The sequence below is a fragment of the Octopus bimaculoides genome, chromosome 9 (genome assembly GCF_046866305.1).
Source record: "Octopus bimaculoides isolate indiv1 chromosome 9, ASM4686630v1, whole genome shotgun sequence".
Taxonomy (NCBI): domain Eukaryota; kingdom Metazoa; phylum Mollusca; class Cephalopoda; order Octopoda; family Octopodidae; genus Octopus; species Octopus bimaculoides.
Window position 1 is genome coordinate 30689633 of NC_142936.1, and position 16977 is coordinate 30706609.

A 16977-nucleotide genomic window follows, 5' to 3' on the forward strand; every position below is an offset into this window, starting at 1 on the left:
TGTATTGTGATCCTACTTATTCCCATTTCACATACTGTGCAATGACAATGCCCAGATGCTACTGGGAATTTGCACTCGCTGTTACAAAATAGGACTTTTATCTTTGCCATGTTAACTTAATTATTCTTGTCACTCATAACATTTTCTACATCACTTCAAGAGATTCTGAAATGAGGACCAATTTGTCAGCATATAAAAATTCTTAAGTGCATCCAATCTTAAATTATCTATGTTTATTCCTTCATAAACTATATCGAAAAGGTTGTAAACCATGCTCTGTTCAACATCAAATTCCTCATGCAAATCACTAACAAATTTCTCTATACAACTCACACTGCTCTCACAAGCTTTTCCTCTATAGCTAATGTTCTCAGTGGTCTATACACTACAGAATATTTCAAAGGACTTTTCTAAGTCCTCAAAGACAAAGAAAGATGTTTGTTCTGAGCTAAAAACTAGAGCAGCTACTTAATAATAGCTCCCCAGTCAGTACTAAAGTAATGTAATTTCAATAAACTGCTGCTGATCAGATAATAAGAAGGTTTATAACTATATACTTCTAAATCATTCTCTTAACTTATACATTGCAATTATAAAATATAAAGCTTCACTTAAATGACATGTTGCAGTACCTGCTCTTGCAAATTCTGGAATTTTAATGAGCACAAGCTACAACTGGTGCTGCTGTTAGCCACAGTCAAAACAGATTTGAAACTGGATGCATCTGAAAATTGAAAATAATTTGTTAAGTATTTTAATACTTTGTAAGCTTTTTCCTTACAAGTTTAACCAAAAATTTCCTTCCTAGAATTAAACAAAGAACTTCCTATGTTAGAAAAAAATTTGCTTTTTTACATATAGTCAACAAAATACTTATTTGTCTGGCAAGAAATAAAATTTGCAATTTATTATATTAGAAGTGTTTGAGAAATTAAAAAATTTTAGTTATCTTAGTACATTTATTTTGTTAAATACTTCTATTAGGTCCTTTGAAGTTACTTAAAATATATTAAAGCAGTTTGATAAATAAGCACTAACATGTAAAATTCTAAAAGATCACAGACAGCAAACTGTAAATCAACCAATTTAGCTCTGACTTGATTTGTGTGATAAAATAGACAATTGGAGTAACTCTTGGAATTTGTCATTCTTTCTGTCATTTTTCAAGAAAGCTAAAAGGTGAAACCAAATATTGTAAATTACAAAATTTGATTTTCATGATTCATAAATAACAAATTTTTCACTAGGTATTAGTTTCTGTAAATAATTCAACTGAATTGATCCAATTTACTTGTTTTCCTAGTGAAGCTGAATTAAAAGTCAACTCAGAACTGAATAGGGTAACACTAGATTAAAAATTTAGTTTGACATTCCATTGTCTTATCTATCTCATCCTCTTCTATATTATTTTACTAGGTGAGGTACCCTGGAATAAATTACCGTTAATAAGATGTCTGTTTACAGCCATGAAACATTTTGCGTCAAATTTCAACATTTTTCATAAATTTAAAATCTATATTAATGAGAAGCACCAATTTGATGAAAAAATGAGCAGAGTCTGGTAGCGAACCTGTGATGTCGTCATTTTTGTGCATGTGCATAAAATGGTGAAATTTTATGCTTTGGGGCAGATTTCGTCAAATTGATATCATGACAGCTAGTGCAGGAAATGCCTAAATTTTGCGTGAGAAATAAAATGCTCTTAATTAATCAAAACCTGAAACGCTTTGGAATTAAAATAACGAATTGAAATAATAAGTTTTAGCAAATCAAAACAATTCGCATTGAAATGAAGAATTAGCAAATGCTAAACAGATTACTGTTAATAAGCTGTCTGTTTATGCCCATGAAACATTTTTCGTCAAATCGATGTCATGATGGCTAGTGCGAAAAATGCAGAAATTTTATGATTTTTGAAAAATCAATGCTGATTAAAAATCAATTTTTTAAAATATTCCAAATGCGTAAGTGACCACATGGGCATAAGCCCCACCACATGTGTCAAGTTTTATCAAGGTCAAACTTGCCATTTATTATTATAGATATTATAGATAACAATAGGGATAATACTCAAAGATTATTACAAAACATTTACCTTGTAAGGCAAATACATAAAAAGAAATTTTTAATTTACCTGACTCAGATATTTCAGTATAAAGCTCTTGGAAAACAGATTCTGATGAAGATGTACCAATGAAACAGCTCTGATTAATGGAAGGATCACATGCTGCCAACTGTAAACCAACTAATTTAGCTTTAACTTGGTCTACTTGATACAATGGACAACTGGAGTAACTCTGAGGTTCTCCTTTTGTCAGTTTTCGATAATCAGTTGACATTACCTGGATTAAAGAAACGGTACATTTCATACAAAATAATATAGTAAATAAATAAAGCTGTCAAAGCTAAACCAAGAAGTATTAATGCCAGGCTTTAAGAAGTTAGCTAGAAAAGACAAATCAGTTTAACTTATACCCTCATTAAAATGGGATAAATAGATAATGAGAGAATGGTAAATTATTTATCCAATCCATAACAACTGTATATGTAAAGATTGATACAAAATATGGTAAGCTCCAATATTCTAACAGGGAACTTTGGTGTAATTCAAAGTTGAAGCGTTTTTTTTATTAAATCAGGCAATGAATAAGTGCTATAAAAACGTCTAGCAATGACCAACTGAATACATACTTTAGACATATGTGTATTACTTTAAACATTTTCATATAGTGTAATTTTAGATATAGATATTTTTTAAAATATTTTTTACCTCTGACATTAATTTCAAATATTTAGCAGGTGCTTATAGATAGTAAGAAAGAATATGACTTAGAGGGTAAATTAATGGAGTATCAATTAACAGGTTCCTAATTAAAATCTTCAAGTGTTTCATCATACTACACGATAAGACAACATTACATTGCCTCGCTTTAACTAATATAGGCACGCCTTTTTGAAAAAGTTGCCTACAATTCATGAGCAGGAAAAATTTAATTTTCAATCATTCATGCAAATGAAAGCAGTGTCTTGTATCAAACTGATTAATTCTTGTGATTTATAAAATAGTAACTTCAACTGTATCACAGTAAACTGTGTTTTGTACTCATGAGAAAGAAACAGTATGGTTTCCAAAAGAATTGGCCAGCAGAATAAAATGTACAGCGAACTCTTGATTTATCAGTTAACATGATATATTCACATCTTAATACTTAATATAAGAGATGCCTGCAAAGTTCATAGTCTAACCAAGAAACTCTCATGGAATGTGACCAAATGAGGTTTATTTTTGCAACTTAGTCCCCCGTTGCAGTCCACACACTTCATCATCATCATCGTCTAACGTCCGCTTTCCATGCTAGCATGGGTTGGACGATTTAACTGAGGACTGATGAACCAGATGGCTACACCAGGCTCCAATCTGATTTCGCAGAGTCTCTACAGCTGGATGCCCTTCCTAACGCCAACCACTCTGAGTGTAGTGGGTGCTTTTACGTGCCACCGGCACAAAGGTCAGTCAAGCCGTACTGGCAACGGCCACGCTCAAAATGGTGTATTTTACGTGCCACCTGCACAGGAGCCAGTCCAGTGGCACTGGCAACGATCTCGCTCGAATGTCTTTTCACATGCCAGGAAGGCGACGCTGGTAACGATCACGCTCAAAGGACGGTGCCATCACGATTTCGCTTTTGCTTGCCCCAACAGGTCTTCGCAAGCTGAGTTTAGTCTCCAATGGAGGAGACATTGGCATGGGGGCCAGTCGTCGAATTTGGTTTGATTTGGATTTCACTTGCTTTAACAGGTCTTCACAAGCGGAGTTTAGTGTCCAATGGAGGAAAGGTACGCATAAGTGGGCTGGCTATATCCCCGGCAGAGGCCTTGGATTTTGGTCTCACTTGGCTTCCCGGGTCTTCTCACGCACAGCATATTTCCAAAGGTCTCAGTCAGAAGTCATTGCCTTGGTGAGGCCTAATGTTCGGAGGTCGTGCTTCACCACCTCATCCCAGGTCTTCCTGGCCCTGCCTCTTCCACAGGTTCCCTCAACCGCTAGGGTGTGGCACTTTTTCACACAGCTATCGTCATCCATTCTCGCCACGTGACCATACCAGCGCAATCGTCTCTCTTGACACCACAACTGATGCTTCTTAGGTTCAACTTTTCTCTCAAGGTACTTACACTCTGCTGAGTATGCACACTAACATTATACATCCATCGGAACATACTGGCTTCATTCCTTGCGAGCTTACGCATGTCCTCAGCAGTCATAGCCCATGTTTCACTGCCATGTAGCATGGCTGTTCGTACACATGCATCATACAGTCTGCCTTTTACTAATGTGGCAGAAGTTGTTTTCTGCATACTTACAGTGTTTAATGCTCCTGTACATCTGCTACATACAAAAACTAACTTCCTAGTTAGCCTGCCTTTGATATTGCTGCACCTCTTATGTGTCCATAGCTTGCACTGGGTACATCTTATAGAGTTACTACCTACTCCTTTTCTACATACTGAGCAGGGCCATCTACCTGAAGGGGTTTGTGTTTTATCTACCTTCCTACTTATTAGGACTTTGGTTTTAGCTAGGTTGACTCTGAGGCCCTTCGATTCTAGTTCTTGCTTCCACACCTGAAACTTCTCCTCTAGTTCTGATAGTGACTCAGCAATTAGTGCAATGTCATCAGCATAGAGGAGCTCCCAGGGGCAACCTGTCTTGAATTCCTGTGTTATTGCTGAGAGGATTATGATAAATAGGAGAAGGCTGAGGACTGAACCTTGGTGGACCCCTACATCTATACGGAATTCTTCACTGTACTCGTTGCCAACCCTCACCTTACTGACAGCGTCTCTGTACATGGCTCGCACAGCTCTCACTAACCATTCTTCTATCCCTACTTTCCTCACTGACCACCAGATGAGGGATTGGGGGACCCTGTCAAAGCCAGGTTTATCCTTGGCTAGGTATTCCTCCTGAAGTTGTTTACCAGAAATATAGCATCAGTGGTGCTTTTCCCAGGCACGAACCCAAACTGCATCTCATCTAAGCTGACTCACTCCCTAATTAGTTGGGCTATGACCCTCTACGTGACTTTCATTACCTGATCTAACAACTTGATAACTCTGTAATTTTTTGTATCTAAAGCGTCACCTTTACCTTTGTAGCAGTTGACAATGGTGCTGCTACACCAGTCATTGGGTATGACTCCTTTGTGTATCACCTGATTAACAATACAGGTGACTAGGCTATAGCTGACACTGTCAGATATTTTGAGCATCGCTGCAGTGATTCCTGATGGGCCGGGAGCTTTCCCTGTCTTCATACTCTTAATTGCTTTATCTACCATGGTACTGTCAACTCGGATAGCTGGTCCCTGTGTTGGGTCGACATTCAGCAGACTCTCTTTCTCCCATTCATTCTCTTTATTGAGCAATCTTTCGTAGTGGCATCTCCAAACCTCTTTCTTTGCAGCCTCATTTAGTGCAAGCGTACCATCATCCATGCGAACACATTTCTCTCCCACGACATCACGATTCTCTCTCACACACTGTCTTGCAGCACAAAATACCTCAAGTATTTGTTCCTCACTGCGCAGAACATTGGCAAATTTTTTCTCATGTGCCTCCCCTCTGGCTAAATAAACCTGTCGCCTAGCTTCCCTTCTGGCAGTCTGATACAATTCCCTGCTACCACCGTTCTTCCAGTCCTTCCAAGCCTGTTTCTTTTGTCTAATAGCCCTGTCAACAACATTGTTCTACCACCGCGTTATTTTGGGTCGAGAGGGGACTTTGCACCATCCACAGATCTGGTCAGTGGCCCTCAGCAGGTTGTCCCGTAGACAACTCAAGTTGTCTTCTACATTGTGTGAAGCTATATCCCCTTCTATTTCGTCAAAGGCTTCGAGTAATAAGTCTCTAAATCTCTGTCCATTCGCAGGATCTTTGAGCTTCCACACCCTTCTCCTCCATGCTGGTCGTCTTCTGGGCAACCACTTAGCCCTGATCCTGAAGTCACTAACTACTAGTCTATGTTGTGGGGTACATTCTTCACCTGGGAAGGTTTTGGCATTTATAAGCAGCCATATTTCCCTTTTCCTGGCGAGGATATAGTCAATTTGGTTAGTGTGTCTGCCAGAACGGTAGGTGACTAGGTGACTGGCAGGTTTCCTGAAGTTAGTATTGCAGATCATAAGGTCATTTGCATCACAGAACTCCAGCAGCCTGGTACCCTCCTCATTGAGGGAACCAAAACCATAGCCTCCATGTACGCCATAGAAGCCCCCTGAATGTTGTCCAACATGACCATTGAAGTCACCAGCCACAAAGAGAAGGTCCCTGTCATTCGTCGACGAGGTAGTCTACAGGAGGGTGTCATAAAATCGGTCTTTCTGTCCGTCGGGTAGCCTGGGTTGAGCGGCATAGGCTGAGATAATGGTTGCTAACCCATGGTGAAGGACTAATCTAATCTTAAGTATTCTATTGCATACTCTAACTACCTCGATTACCTTATCCACCCATTTCTCTGCAAGAAGTATACCCACGCCCCTGACCCCATCTGTGTTCCCTGCTCAGAAAATCTTGTACCTGTGTTCTTTGCTTGTGAGGAACCTAGCTGAACCTCCTCTCCACCTTACTTCTTGGAGGCAGCAGATATCGACACATCTCCATTCAAGCATCTCAACAATCTCACCAGACCTACCTTTCAGTGTGCCGACGTTGAGAGAGCCAATCCTGAGGGTGTGGGAGGTATGGGCCTGTGAGACCCTGGGGCAGGGAACAGCAGCATCATGTATCTGAAAAGAAAGCTCGCATTTTGCAGAATTCATAAACAATCAGTAGCAATCATTTCAGCCTGCATCTACTACACTATCGTATTTTGCACCATATGATCGCTACCTTACATAGGAGATAAACCCAAAGTGGGGGTGGGGGGAATGGTGTGAAGCCTTTAGAAGTGTTCATGGGAGACAGTCAAGAACTTACGGTACTGATGGGGAAGATAGGAACTACCGGTACTGTAGTAGAAGATAGGAACTTCCGGTACTGGTAGAGGGAGTGGGAGGGCGGCAAATCCATTGCTGCAAAGGTATTTAGGACCAGTGGAGGAATTGGGGTGAGCGCGCTAGTTTTATAGACCTGGCGAAGCAAGTGGTTAATCAAAAGAGAGAGGAGAAGAGAGAGAGAGAGCAAGGGAGTGGGATCGAGAGAGACAGAGTAAAGCAGATCGAAAGAGACAGAGTAAAGCAGATCGAAAGAGACAGAGTAAAGCAGATCGAAAGAGACAGAGTAAAGCAGATCGAAAGAGACAGAGTAAGCAGAGAGGGTTAGGCCAGAGCACGAGGGAGATACAGAAATATATTCTTTTGGGATTTCTGTGGCATAGACACAGTAAATATTGAATGGTAGAAATATAGAATTGAGAAATAAGGGTTTTGGTCAGCTAAATCTAAGACAGAATTATAGAGATAGGTGATTATGTGAGAAAATTAAAACTGAAAAACTTGAATAACTGAGTGAATTTGGCGACATCGTTATGGACAACTGAAATGAATTTTACGACATTATAATGAGACGGACAGAATAGTGGAAGCACTAAGAAAGGTGTTACGAATCAGGGCATAAATAAATAGAAAAGTATGAGCGAGGCTAGAAAGACAGAGAAACTTATCTGATCATGCTTCTATGGTCGTATTAATTCGGCAGAGATTCTAGGAACATATATATATATATATATATATTATAATAATAATAATAATATAGATTTAATCAAAAGATTAAATGTGGAACTTAAAATGTTTGAGGCACCAGAATTTGGTAGGGTAAAAACCAAAAACAAAATCAAGAGATTTGGTGAATAAAATTTCAAGAAAAGCAACAAAAATTCAATAGGTTATAGCAGTACGTACGTTTCGTACAAACTTCATTTATTCATGTAGTGAGAACACTACATAAAATGTACAATGAAAATGTACTCCTCAGCTGCATAATGGAATTTCATTTTAGAAAGTCATTTTGTTTTTTGCACACATCTACAAAATGACTTTCTAAAATGAAATTCCACTATGCAGCTGAGGAGTACATTTTCATTGTACATTTTATGTAGTGTTCTCACTACATGAATAAATGAAGTTTGTACGAAACGTACGTACTGCTATAACCTATTGAATTTTTGTTGCTTTTCTTCAAATAAATATATATATATATATATATATATATATATATATATATATATATGTATATATATCTCATATAAAATTTAATAAATGGAGCAATACGCATATGTTAAATGAATTCTCCCATATATCATATATATATATCAGATATATATCATATATATATATATATATATCAGATATACATCATATATATATATATATATATCAGATATACATCATATATATATATCAGATATACATCATTGACTGAACGGTTAAATGATTCTTCAATCAACTAATAATGATGTCATTTTTTTTCCAGGGAGGGGGGATAAATACCTTCGCAAGACGTACCAAAATTGTTTTTATGATGAACTTGAATCTAATGTTACCTTCCTATCAGTTGAAACTGTTCAATATAGGATAGCCTGCTTTTATGGAGTGTCCAAACTTATATTACACCTTCTTGACCATTGGTTAACATGCAGCTAAAATCCTCAAAATCCCTGCAGATGCTGCTCCTCACAATAAATTTTTTATTTTTGCAAAATCATAAATTTTGAAGGTGCAAACATGGTGATTCAAGGCATTTTCTGTGTATTTTTCCCCATAGGAGTCCTGAAGGGCATGAATCCTGAAGAAATTGTGTGGGGTAAGATTGAAATTTTGAAATGCTGATTTTTGCCAAGGGTAAATGGTCTCGTGTTGGACATGGAGAGGTGCCCCAAAAGAAAGTTTAAACATTTACTTGCTAAGAAACAAAACCAATATGAGAATTTTTCAAAATATCTCTTCTCCACTGTTCAGAAAATTTTTTTCCAAAAAGATTCCTATATAATCAGAATCTATACCATATAAAGAATATATGTAGAAAATTTTATTAAAAACTATCCATTTTTCTGAAAGTTGTGAGGAAACAAAGTCGAGGGGACACGCTTTTGGAGGAGTGCCTACAAAGTACGTATAGTCGGAGGTTTGGCTGTTATTTCTAGCATGTGGAGAGACTGCTTCAAAGTTTAAGTAATGTGTGGGTTGGAAAACCCTGGCACATAAAAAGCACCCACTACACTCTCGGAGTGGTTGGCGTTAGGAAGGGCATCCAGCTGTAGAAACATTACCAGATTAGATTGGAGCCTGGTGCAGCCACTGGCTCTCCAGACCTCAGTCAGACTGTCCAATCCATGCCAGCATGGAAAACAGATGTTAAACAATGACGATGATGACACACACACACACATACATACATCTACATAACAGCCCACTAACTATTCCACCTGTATATAAATATAAACTGTAGGTATGGGGGGTATGATTATCTACTATGTATATTTCCTATTTAGTCCTGGGGATGTTTCATTTAGAAGGGTGTACTACTGTATTTCTCTGAGTGTTGGTTCTTTCGGGTGCTTGGATAAAATGTAGATGTCATGTTGGTAAAGTGTGGAGGACTCTTTTTGTTGTAATATTGTCTCAAATGTTCATTTAGACATACATACATGCCTCCCCTATGTATGTATGTCATGTTCATGTCTTTACAAGCACCTACTATGCATCTTATGCTGTAGACTACATTTCTAGTTCTACAGTTAATGCCAGGGCTAATCCTATGTACCATGCAGTTATCATTGGTGCATATGGTATTCTCAAAGAGGTATGTCCTACATAGTTGTGATCTGATGGAGTTCCCTGGTTTTCAACAATATTAATGTTGAGTTTGGTCTCCTTCAGAGTTTTCCTAAAATCTACGGGCTAGTTCTCCATGGGCTATGATCTCTAAAACCATCACTCCTCAATATCTCAGTTTTATACCATGTGTTCACCTACTTTGCTTTGTTACAAGCTTTGTGTCCTATTCCAGTCTTTGCTTTTATATCTAGGGCAGGTACCACTGGTATCATTACATATAATTTTATCTAACTTCTTTGTAGCATCCCTGTATACTCGAACCCTATCTTTCTGATCATAGCCAGAGAATTGCATGTGGTGCATGAAGTTCTGTACATGTTTCTTCGTTTCATAGGGTTTGCATAGTGGGGACACGTTCGTTATCCAAACTAAGTCTGCTATCAGTATGTTAATTTTCATGCTGTGTGACAAAGCTGAGTTCTTGTGAACAACATATTTTGAAGCTATGGGTTTCATGTAATAGGAGTGGAGAAGGAACTGCACTCTGTTGTTCACAGTCTCTAACCAAAGTTCAGTATCAAGGACAGGGAGTCTATTCTTGGGGTAATCTATAGTTACCTTGATACTTTGGTGGATGGACTTAGCTACCTGCTGGATGCTCTCCATTATGTTCCTCTCAGTTTCTACATTACCGTTACTAGAGTTGATCTTAACTATGATATTAATGTCGTCTACATACCCACTGTAAAGTAAAAGAGTTGTGGACTATTCTGCTAAGGATTGCTTAAGTTTTCTGTCCCACCAGGTCATGAAGAGGCTGGCCACATCTCCAGCTACACCGCGCTCTGCGGTACTTTTCTTCACTGCTGAGGTGATGGTGGGTGGTCTTCCCCTCTGTAACCTGGTGGGGCAGAATCTACTGAGGACATGGTCATCTAAATAGTCAGTTGTAGATTAGTCTAAGGAGGAGGTCCAGTTTCCTCATGTTGACTTCACGGAACTCTACTTCACTCTCACAGATTATCTCAATGCATTTCTCCACAGCAAAATCTATGTCTATAGATGAGTAGAGTGAAATCACATCCATACTACCCACTACATAACCTGTGAGGTTGTTGGAGTGGTTGCAAGTACTGATTTTACTGAGATCTTCCATGCTCACACAGACATCTGGGGACAGTTCTATGAGAGGTCATAATACCTATGAGAGGAAGTAAGACAGTCTATAACTGCTGGAGGTATTTGCTCAGCAAACTGGTTGCGTTGGTGGCCCCATGACAGGGTTTATGTAGGATTTGTGGTCTTTGCGTAACCCATATAGTGTAAAAACATCATTGTTGGATGCTTGGAAATTGTGTGCAGTCCATTTCTTAGGTTGGAGTATGTTGCACCACATTCTCATCTGTGCATTGAAGAGTTTTTCCACTCTTTCATGTTCCTGTGGTGCAACTTCTCTCATGCTACTGATGTGTTGTTGCATGGTCTGGACATAACACTGTGGGCTGTCTATTGACAGTCTGCCAGACTTGTCTGTAGGAAGGCACACTAATTCCCTGTTCCTAATTCACTGTTTCAGTCTTTGTAGGCCTTTGGCAACAGACGAAATGAGTTGGTGGATCCCCTCCTCATTATGTTTTTTAGTGGATTTGTTGTTAGGATCATAGAAGACAGTGTAGAGTGTTGTTATCATTATCATTGTTGTTGTTATAGTTGCTGGCATTGTTGTTGCTATTGGTGGTGGTAGTGTCTGTGTTGTGCCCATTGTTATTGTTGTGGATGGTGTTGCTGGTAGTAGTGTGGATGATGTGGTTGGTATTGTTGTCAGTGTGGGGGATGTTGTTGTCATTGTTGCTGTTGCTATTATCATTATTGTTGTTGTTATTATAATATTGGTTTTGTATGCTTGTGTTGTTGTTATAGTGGTTTGAGTGGGGAATGTTGTGGTTATCATTGTTGTTATTGCCACTATTGTTGTTGTCATCCACATCGTTTTTGTTATTGTTGTTGTTTTCGTACGTATGTGTGGTTGTTATTGTATTGTCCTAACTTCCATCTTAATTTTAAGAATGCTTTTTCAATTTCAGATAGACAATCAATTATTCTGACCTTTTTATATGTAGCGAATTTTGGTGGTAACTCTTAAGCATGCATTTCATTTGTATATTCCAGAACTGTAATTGTTGTTGACGGTGGAGATATTGATTCCAGTGTCCTGGTGCCGAAGTTTACATTCCAACATGACAATCCCATCAATATTATTAGGGTATTTGTATTGATTCTTACCATGCTGGGATTGATGTTGTTTCATCCACTTGAGCTTATTGTTGAAGTGTTTGTTACAGGTATGGTTTACTCGGCGGTATTCTTCTTGGATGTTTGTCATGAATCTGTCTCTTTTGTGTAGTGTAGTGGTGTAACTATAGATTACCCCACTAGGCACCCCAACAATAGACTCCCTGTCCTTGATACTGAACTTTGGTTAGAGACTGTGAACAACAGAGTGCAGTTCCTTCTCCACTCCTATTACATGAAACCCATAGCTTCAAAATATGTTGTTCACAAGAACTCAGCTTTGTCACACAGCATGAAAATTAACATACTGATAGCAGACTTAGTTTGGATAACGAACGTGTCCCCACTATGCAAACCCTATGAAACGAAGAAACATGTACAGAACTTCATGCACCACATGCAATTCTCTGGATATGATCAGAAAGATAGGGTTCAAGTATACAGGGGTGCTAGAAAGAAGTTAGATAACATTATATGTAATGAAACCAAGGGTACCTGCCCTAGATATAGAAGCAAAAACTGGAATAGGACACAAAGAGCTTGTGACAAAACACATGGTATAAAACCAACAAATATCAAGGAGTGATGTTTGTAGAGGCCACAGCCCATGGAGAACTAGCCTGTAGATTTAGGAAAACTCTGAAGGAGACCAAACTCAACATTAATATTGTTGAAAACCAGGGAATTCCATCAGATCACAACTATGTAGGACGTGCTTCTTTGAGAATACCATATGCACCAATGATAAATGCAAGGTACATAGGAATAACCCTTTCATTAACTGTGGAACTAGAAATGTAGTCTACAGCATAAGATGCATAGTAGATGCTTGTAAAGACATGAACATGACATACATGGGGAGACATCTAGGAGCATTATGGAAAGACTAAATGAACATTTGAGACAATATTATGACAAAAAGAGTCCTCCACACTCTAACAACATGCCAAGGACCAACATAGAAGCAACCTGGGTGAACTTGACAATTGCATTGTATCCAAGCACCTGAAGGACTCAACACTCAGACAAATACAGGAGTATGTCCTCATAAATGAAACATCCCCAGTACTAAATAGGAAATATACATAGTAGATAATCATACCCCCATACCTACAGTTTATATTTATATACAGGCAGAATAATTAGTGGGCTGTTATGTAGATGTATGTCTGTGTGTGTGTATGTATATTCACATGTATGAAGGCAAATGGATATGAAAGTAAACAGATAGACATACTGATAGATAGGTACATAGGTAATATGAACAGACAAGCACACATACACAAATGAAGACTGAAACCTATGACCATATACACACACACTTCACACAAGGATACAAATGATGACACACGTCCACACATATGGAGATACACATCCATACATACAGACACAGTACATAGTCACAAAACACACACACACATGCTCACACAAGGAGACAGAGTTACACACAAAAACATATGAATATGCAGAATACATACATACACACACATGCATGCATACATACAAACATACATGTGTATGCATACACACTGACCTATACACATGTCCACAAACAAAAAGAATGCAGCTTGAATAATGGAAAGTGTCAACAACTGTCGCAAAGGTTGCAAGATACAACAAAAATTTTAGAAAAATAAATAAATGAGTGGAAATTTTTACTGGCGAGTAGGTACTAAAAGAGAATGACTCTCCCCAGACACAACAGAATAGGCTTCAACACATGAACTCACATAAAAGATCTTGCAAACCAAATCCCAAACTGTATGATTGTCTTTTTAGGCATAACTACAGATTTCCGGTAAATTTTGATCCTTTCATCCACACAATTTTCACTAAGAAAAAAGAAACTCGGATTTTTTTTGTGTGGAATCAAGTACCCTAACCTCCTAATATGCTGCAAACCTGGCAGCATGTAAAAAGTACCATTCGAATGTGATCAATGCCAGTGCCATCTGACAGGCCCCTGTGCCAGTGATACTTGAAAAGCACCCACTATACTCTTGGAGTTGCTGGCATTAGGAAGGACATCCAGCTGTAGAAACTTTGCCAGAACAGACTGAGGTTCGATTGCAGCCTTCTGGCTTGCCAGTCCTCAATCAAACCATCCAACCCATACCAGCATGGAAAGTAGACGTTAAACGATGATGATATAATGATATATATAATTATGATATATTGTTACACCATTCAAAGTTTAGGTAAACTTCATCACCCACTCTCTCTCTTCCTACACAAAAATGAAACTCATTTCAGCACCAAAAATTGCAAAGAGAAAATGCTTTAGTTTTTCAAATCTATTCTGCAAGTTGGGATTATCATATATATTATATCCAGTGATTTTAAGAGGTAGGAAAAAGATATTTTTGTTTTAACATGCAAAAAAATCTAACATTTTATTTTAGATGAATTTATCGTTCGTTATCTCTCCACACACTTCATTACCACTAACTTCTATAACCTCTGCATTTTCACTTATTCATTTCAAACTTCTTTGAATTTTCAATCTAATATAATCCACACTCTCTTGAAAACGTATTTCTGCAAAATGTTATCTAAAATTATGGGTAAAGAAAGAAACAGCAAAAAATATTAGAAAATGGGGGGGGGTAAAATTTCCAAGGGTTCCACCCCACCCCATTTTCCGGACCAAAAAATGGGTTTTGTAGCATATTAGGAGGTCACCGGAATTCATTCAACGGAAAAAAAAAATTCCAATGATTCCAGGATAGCAGGAGTGGCGGTTTCTCCCCCTTTTTTTCTGAACAAAAATAAGGGGTTTGCAACATATTAGGAGGTCAGGGTATTTGATTCCATGCCAAAAATCCGTGTTTTTTTCTTTATTAGTGAAAATCATGCAGGTGAAAAGATCAATGGGGGTTAAATTTCCGAGGATCCCACCTCACCCCGTTTTCCGGACTCAAAAAACAGTTTTGTAGCATATTAGGAGGTCACCAGAATTCATTCAACGAAAGAAAAATCTCCAATGATTCCGAGAATGGTGGGGTCCGGTTTCCCACCCTTAAAATAAGGAGTTTGCAATATATTAGGTCAGGGTACTTGATTCCATGCAAAACATCTGAATTTTTTTTTTTTCTCCTTAGTGAAAATCGTGCGGGTGTATGCCGTTTGAAAGGTATATATATATATATACAATTTCATTAAAAGATATCCATTTTCCTTAAAGTTATGAGGGAAAAAAATCGGATCTTGTGAATTTTCCGAAGTCCTCTCCCCACCCCTTCGGAAAAGATTTTACCCACAAATTTCGTTATAATTGTAATGTATGCCGTTTGAAAGATATTTATATAAAATTTCATTAAAAAAAAAAAAACATTTTCCTAAAAGTTATGAGGGGAAAACTCGGATCTTGTGAATTTTCCGAAGCCCTCCCACCCCCGTTGCTTTCAGCGCATTTTTATTTTCCTATTCGTTTTCTACACAGTTTGTACTATTTTTTTTCGATTTTGTTTCAGGGTAATAATGTCAACATTAACCAATTATTCAATTCAATATCATGTTTATTATAGAGATTATGTAACATTATACTTTTAACTTGTATATTTAATTGTGCGTGTATATTCCTTATTTTTGCTTCTGGCGTATTCTGCCTCTCTTATTAGAAACGTTTACCTGAGAATTTATTTAAAGTGAAAAAAGTCATATGCAAGAGATAAGTCGTCTTAATTGCATATTCCTGTGTACCAGATCTTTAGCTGTTATTTTTAACATAACGGGTTTTCTGGTGAGGGTTTCATTTGCCTGTTTGTTGCTTCAGTAGAAATCTACGGATGCACAAACGCACAAAAGGAAGAAAATGAAACAAATATGGACGACTTGTTCCGAAACACCCGGGAGAGGGGCAGAAATCTGTGATTATGCCGTTTTTTTTATCATATTATTGTCGGGACTACAGTTTGGCTTGTCAACGAACAATTTCGCAATAATACGTAAATAAACCGAGGAAAGAGGTCTCTGCTAGACCTACAAGCAGCAGTCACATGTTCCCTACTCACACGCTACTATCTTACAAAAAAAAAAAGAAAGAAAGAAAGACGCGCGCACACGCACACACAACAAAGATACGGGCAATGTAGTACTGATGTACATAATAACGACATAGTCACAGAAAAACACCTTTGAAAATGGAACAGCTTGATCAGGGATGACCTGGAGCTAAAAAAACACATAAATACATTTATTAATTTAAAAAATTGTAACTAAGGATAAATGTTAAGATACTCTGTCCACAATCATTTGTAAAACTTTACACCAATGATAAAAACATAAATAAATCAAGCAAATAAGTTTAATAGAACATTTTGTTCCTTTATTGAGCAAAAATTCACACTACCTAAACAAATCTTTGAAATTTATTTTTAAAAAAATGAAGCTTAAAGTCATAAAGATATTTTAATTACAAAAATCTTTCGTCATCAAAAGTGCATTCAGTAAAATAGTCCTCGACAAGATATTACATCTTGTACCTATCGTTAAAATGTTCTGCAATCGATTTCATAAATCCAGATTTTCTAACAACTAATTATACATCTTATATTTCATTCTATTCGCTTATATTCCGATAAATCCGAAAATTGGTAAGCATTAAAAATTGAAAAATTACCGAATAAAACTATAAAAAGTGTGCTAAATCAAAGTATAACATCTTTTCAAGTATTTAATAACATAGTGATAAGATTTTCAACTTTACATATAATAAAGAATCAAACATTAAATTATGATTAAATAAATATGTATGTATTTATTTTACTCACAACAGATAACGTACGCACCGGATACAGCAACTGTTTAGTCTAAAACGGTGTAACCGTTAATATATCTCTTTTTAATAAGTAATATCGAGATATTAGTTTCTTTTGAATAGACATCTGACTGGCCACATTTTTTTTTCACT

At 37.4% G+C, this 16977-nt stretch overlaps 1 protein-coding gene across 4 annotated transcripts in view; it reads right to left on the bottom strand.

The window, feature by feature from the left end:
- The window catches only part of LOC106883292 (tRNA endonuclease ANKZF1), a 478270-nt gene extending 461387 nt beyond the window's left edge, over nucleotides 1-16883 (bottom strand). For 2 of the 4 annotated variants that reach the window (XR_016243085.1, XM_089357311.1), the window contains exons 1-4: nucleotides 16838-16883; nucleotides 6692-6785; nucleotides 2135-2342; nucleotides 633-724 (exon numbers count right to left, since the gene is read on the bottom strand). Coding sequence is in view for 2 of the 4 variants with exons in the window: in XM_089357311.1 (XP_089213437.1) it covers nucleotides 633-724; nucleotides 2135-2339 (297 nt within the window). In the remaining 2 variants the exon portion in view is untranslated. The remainder of the gene's footprint in view (nucleotides 1-632; nucleotides 725-2134; nucleotides 2343-6691; nucleotides 6786-16837) is intronic. The other 2 variants (XR_016243084.1, XM_089357310.1) reach the window with 1 other exon arrangement.
- Between the last annotated feature and the right edge of the window lie 94 nt (nucleotides 16884-16977).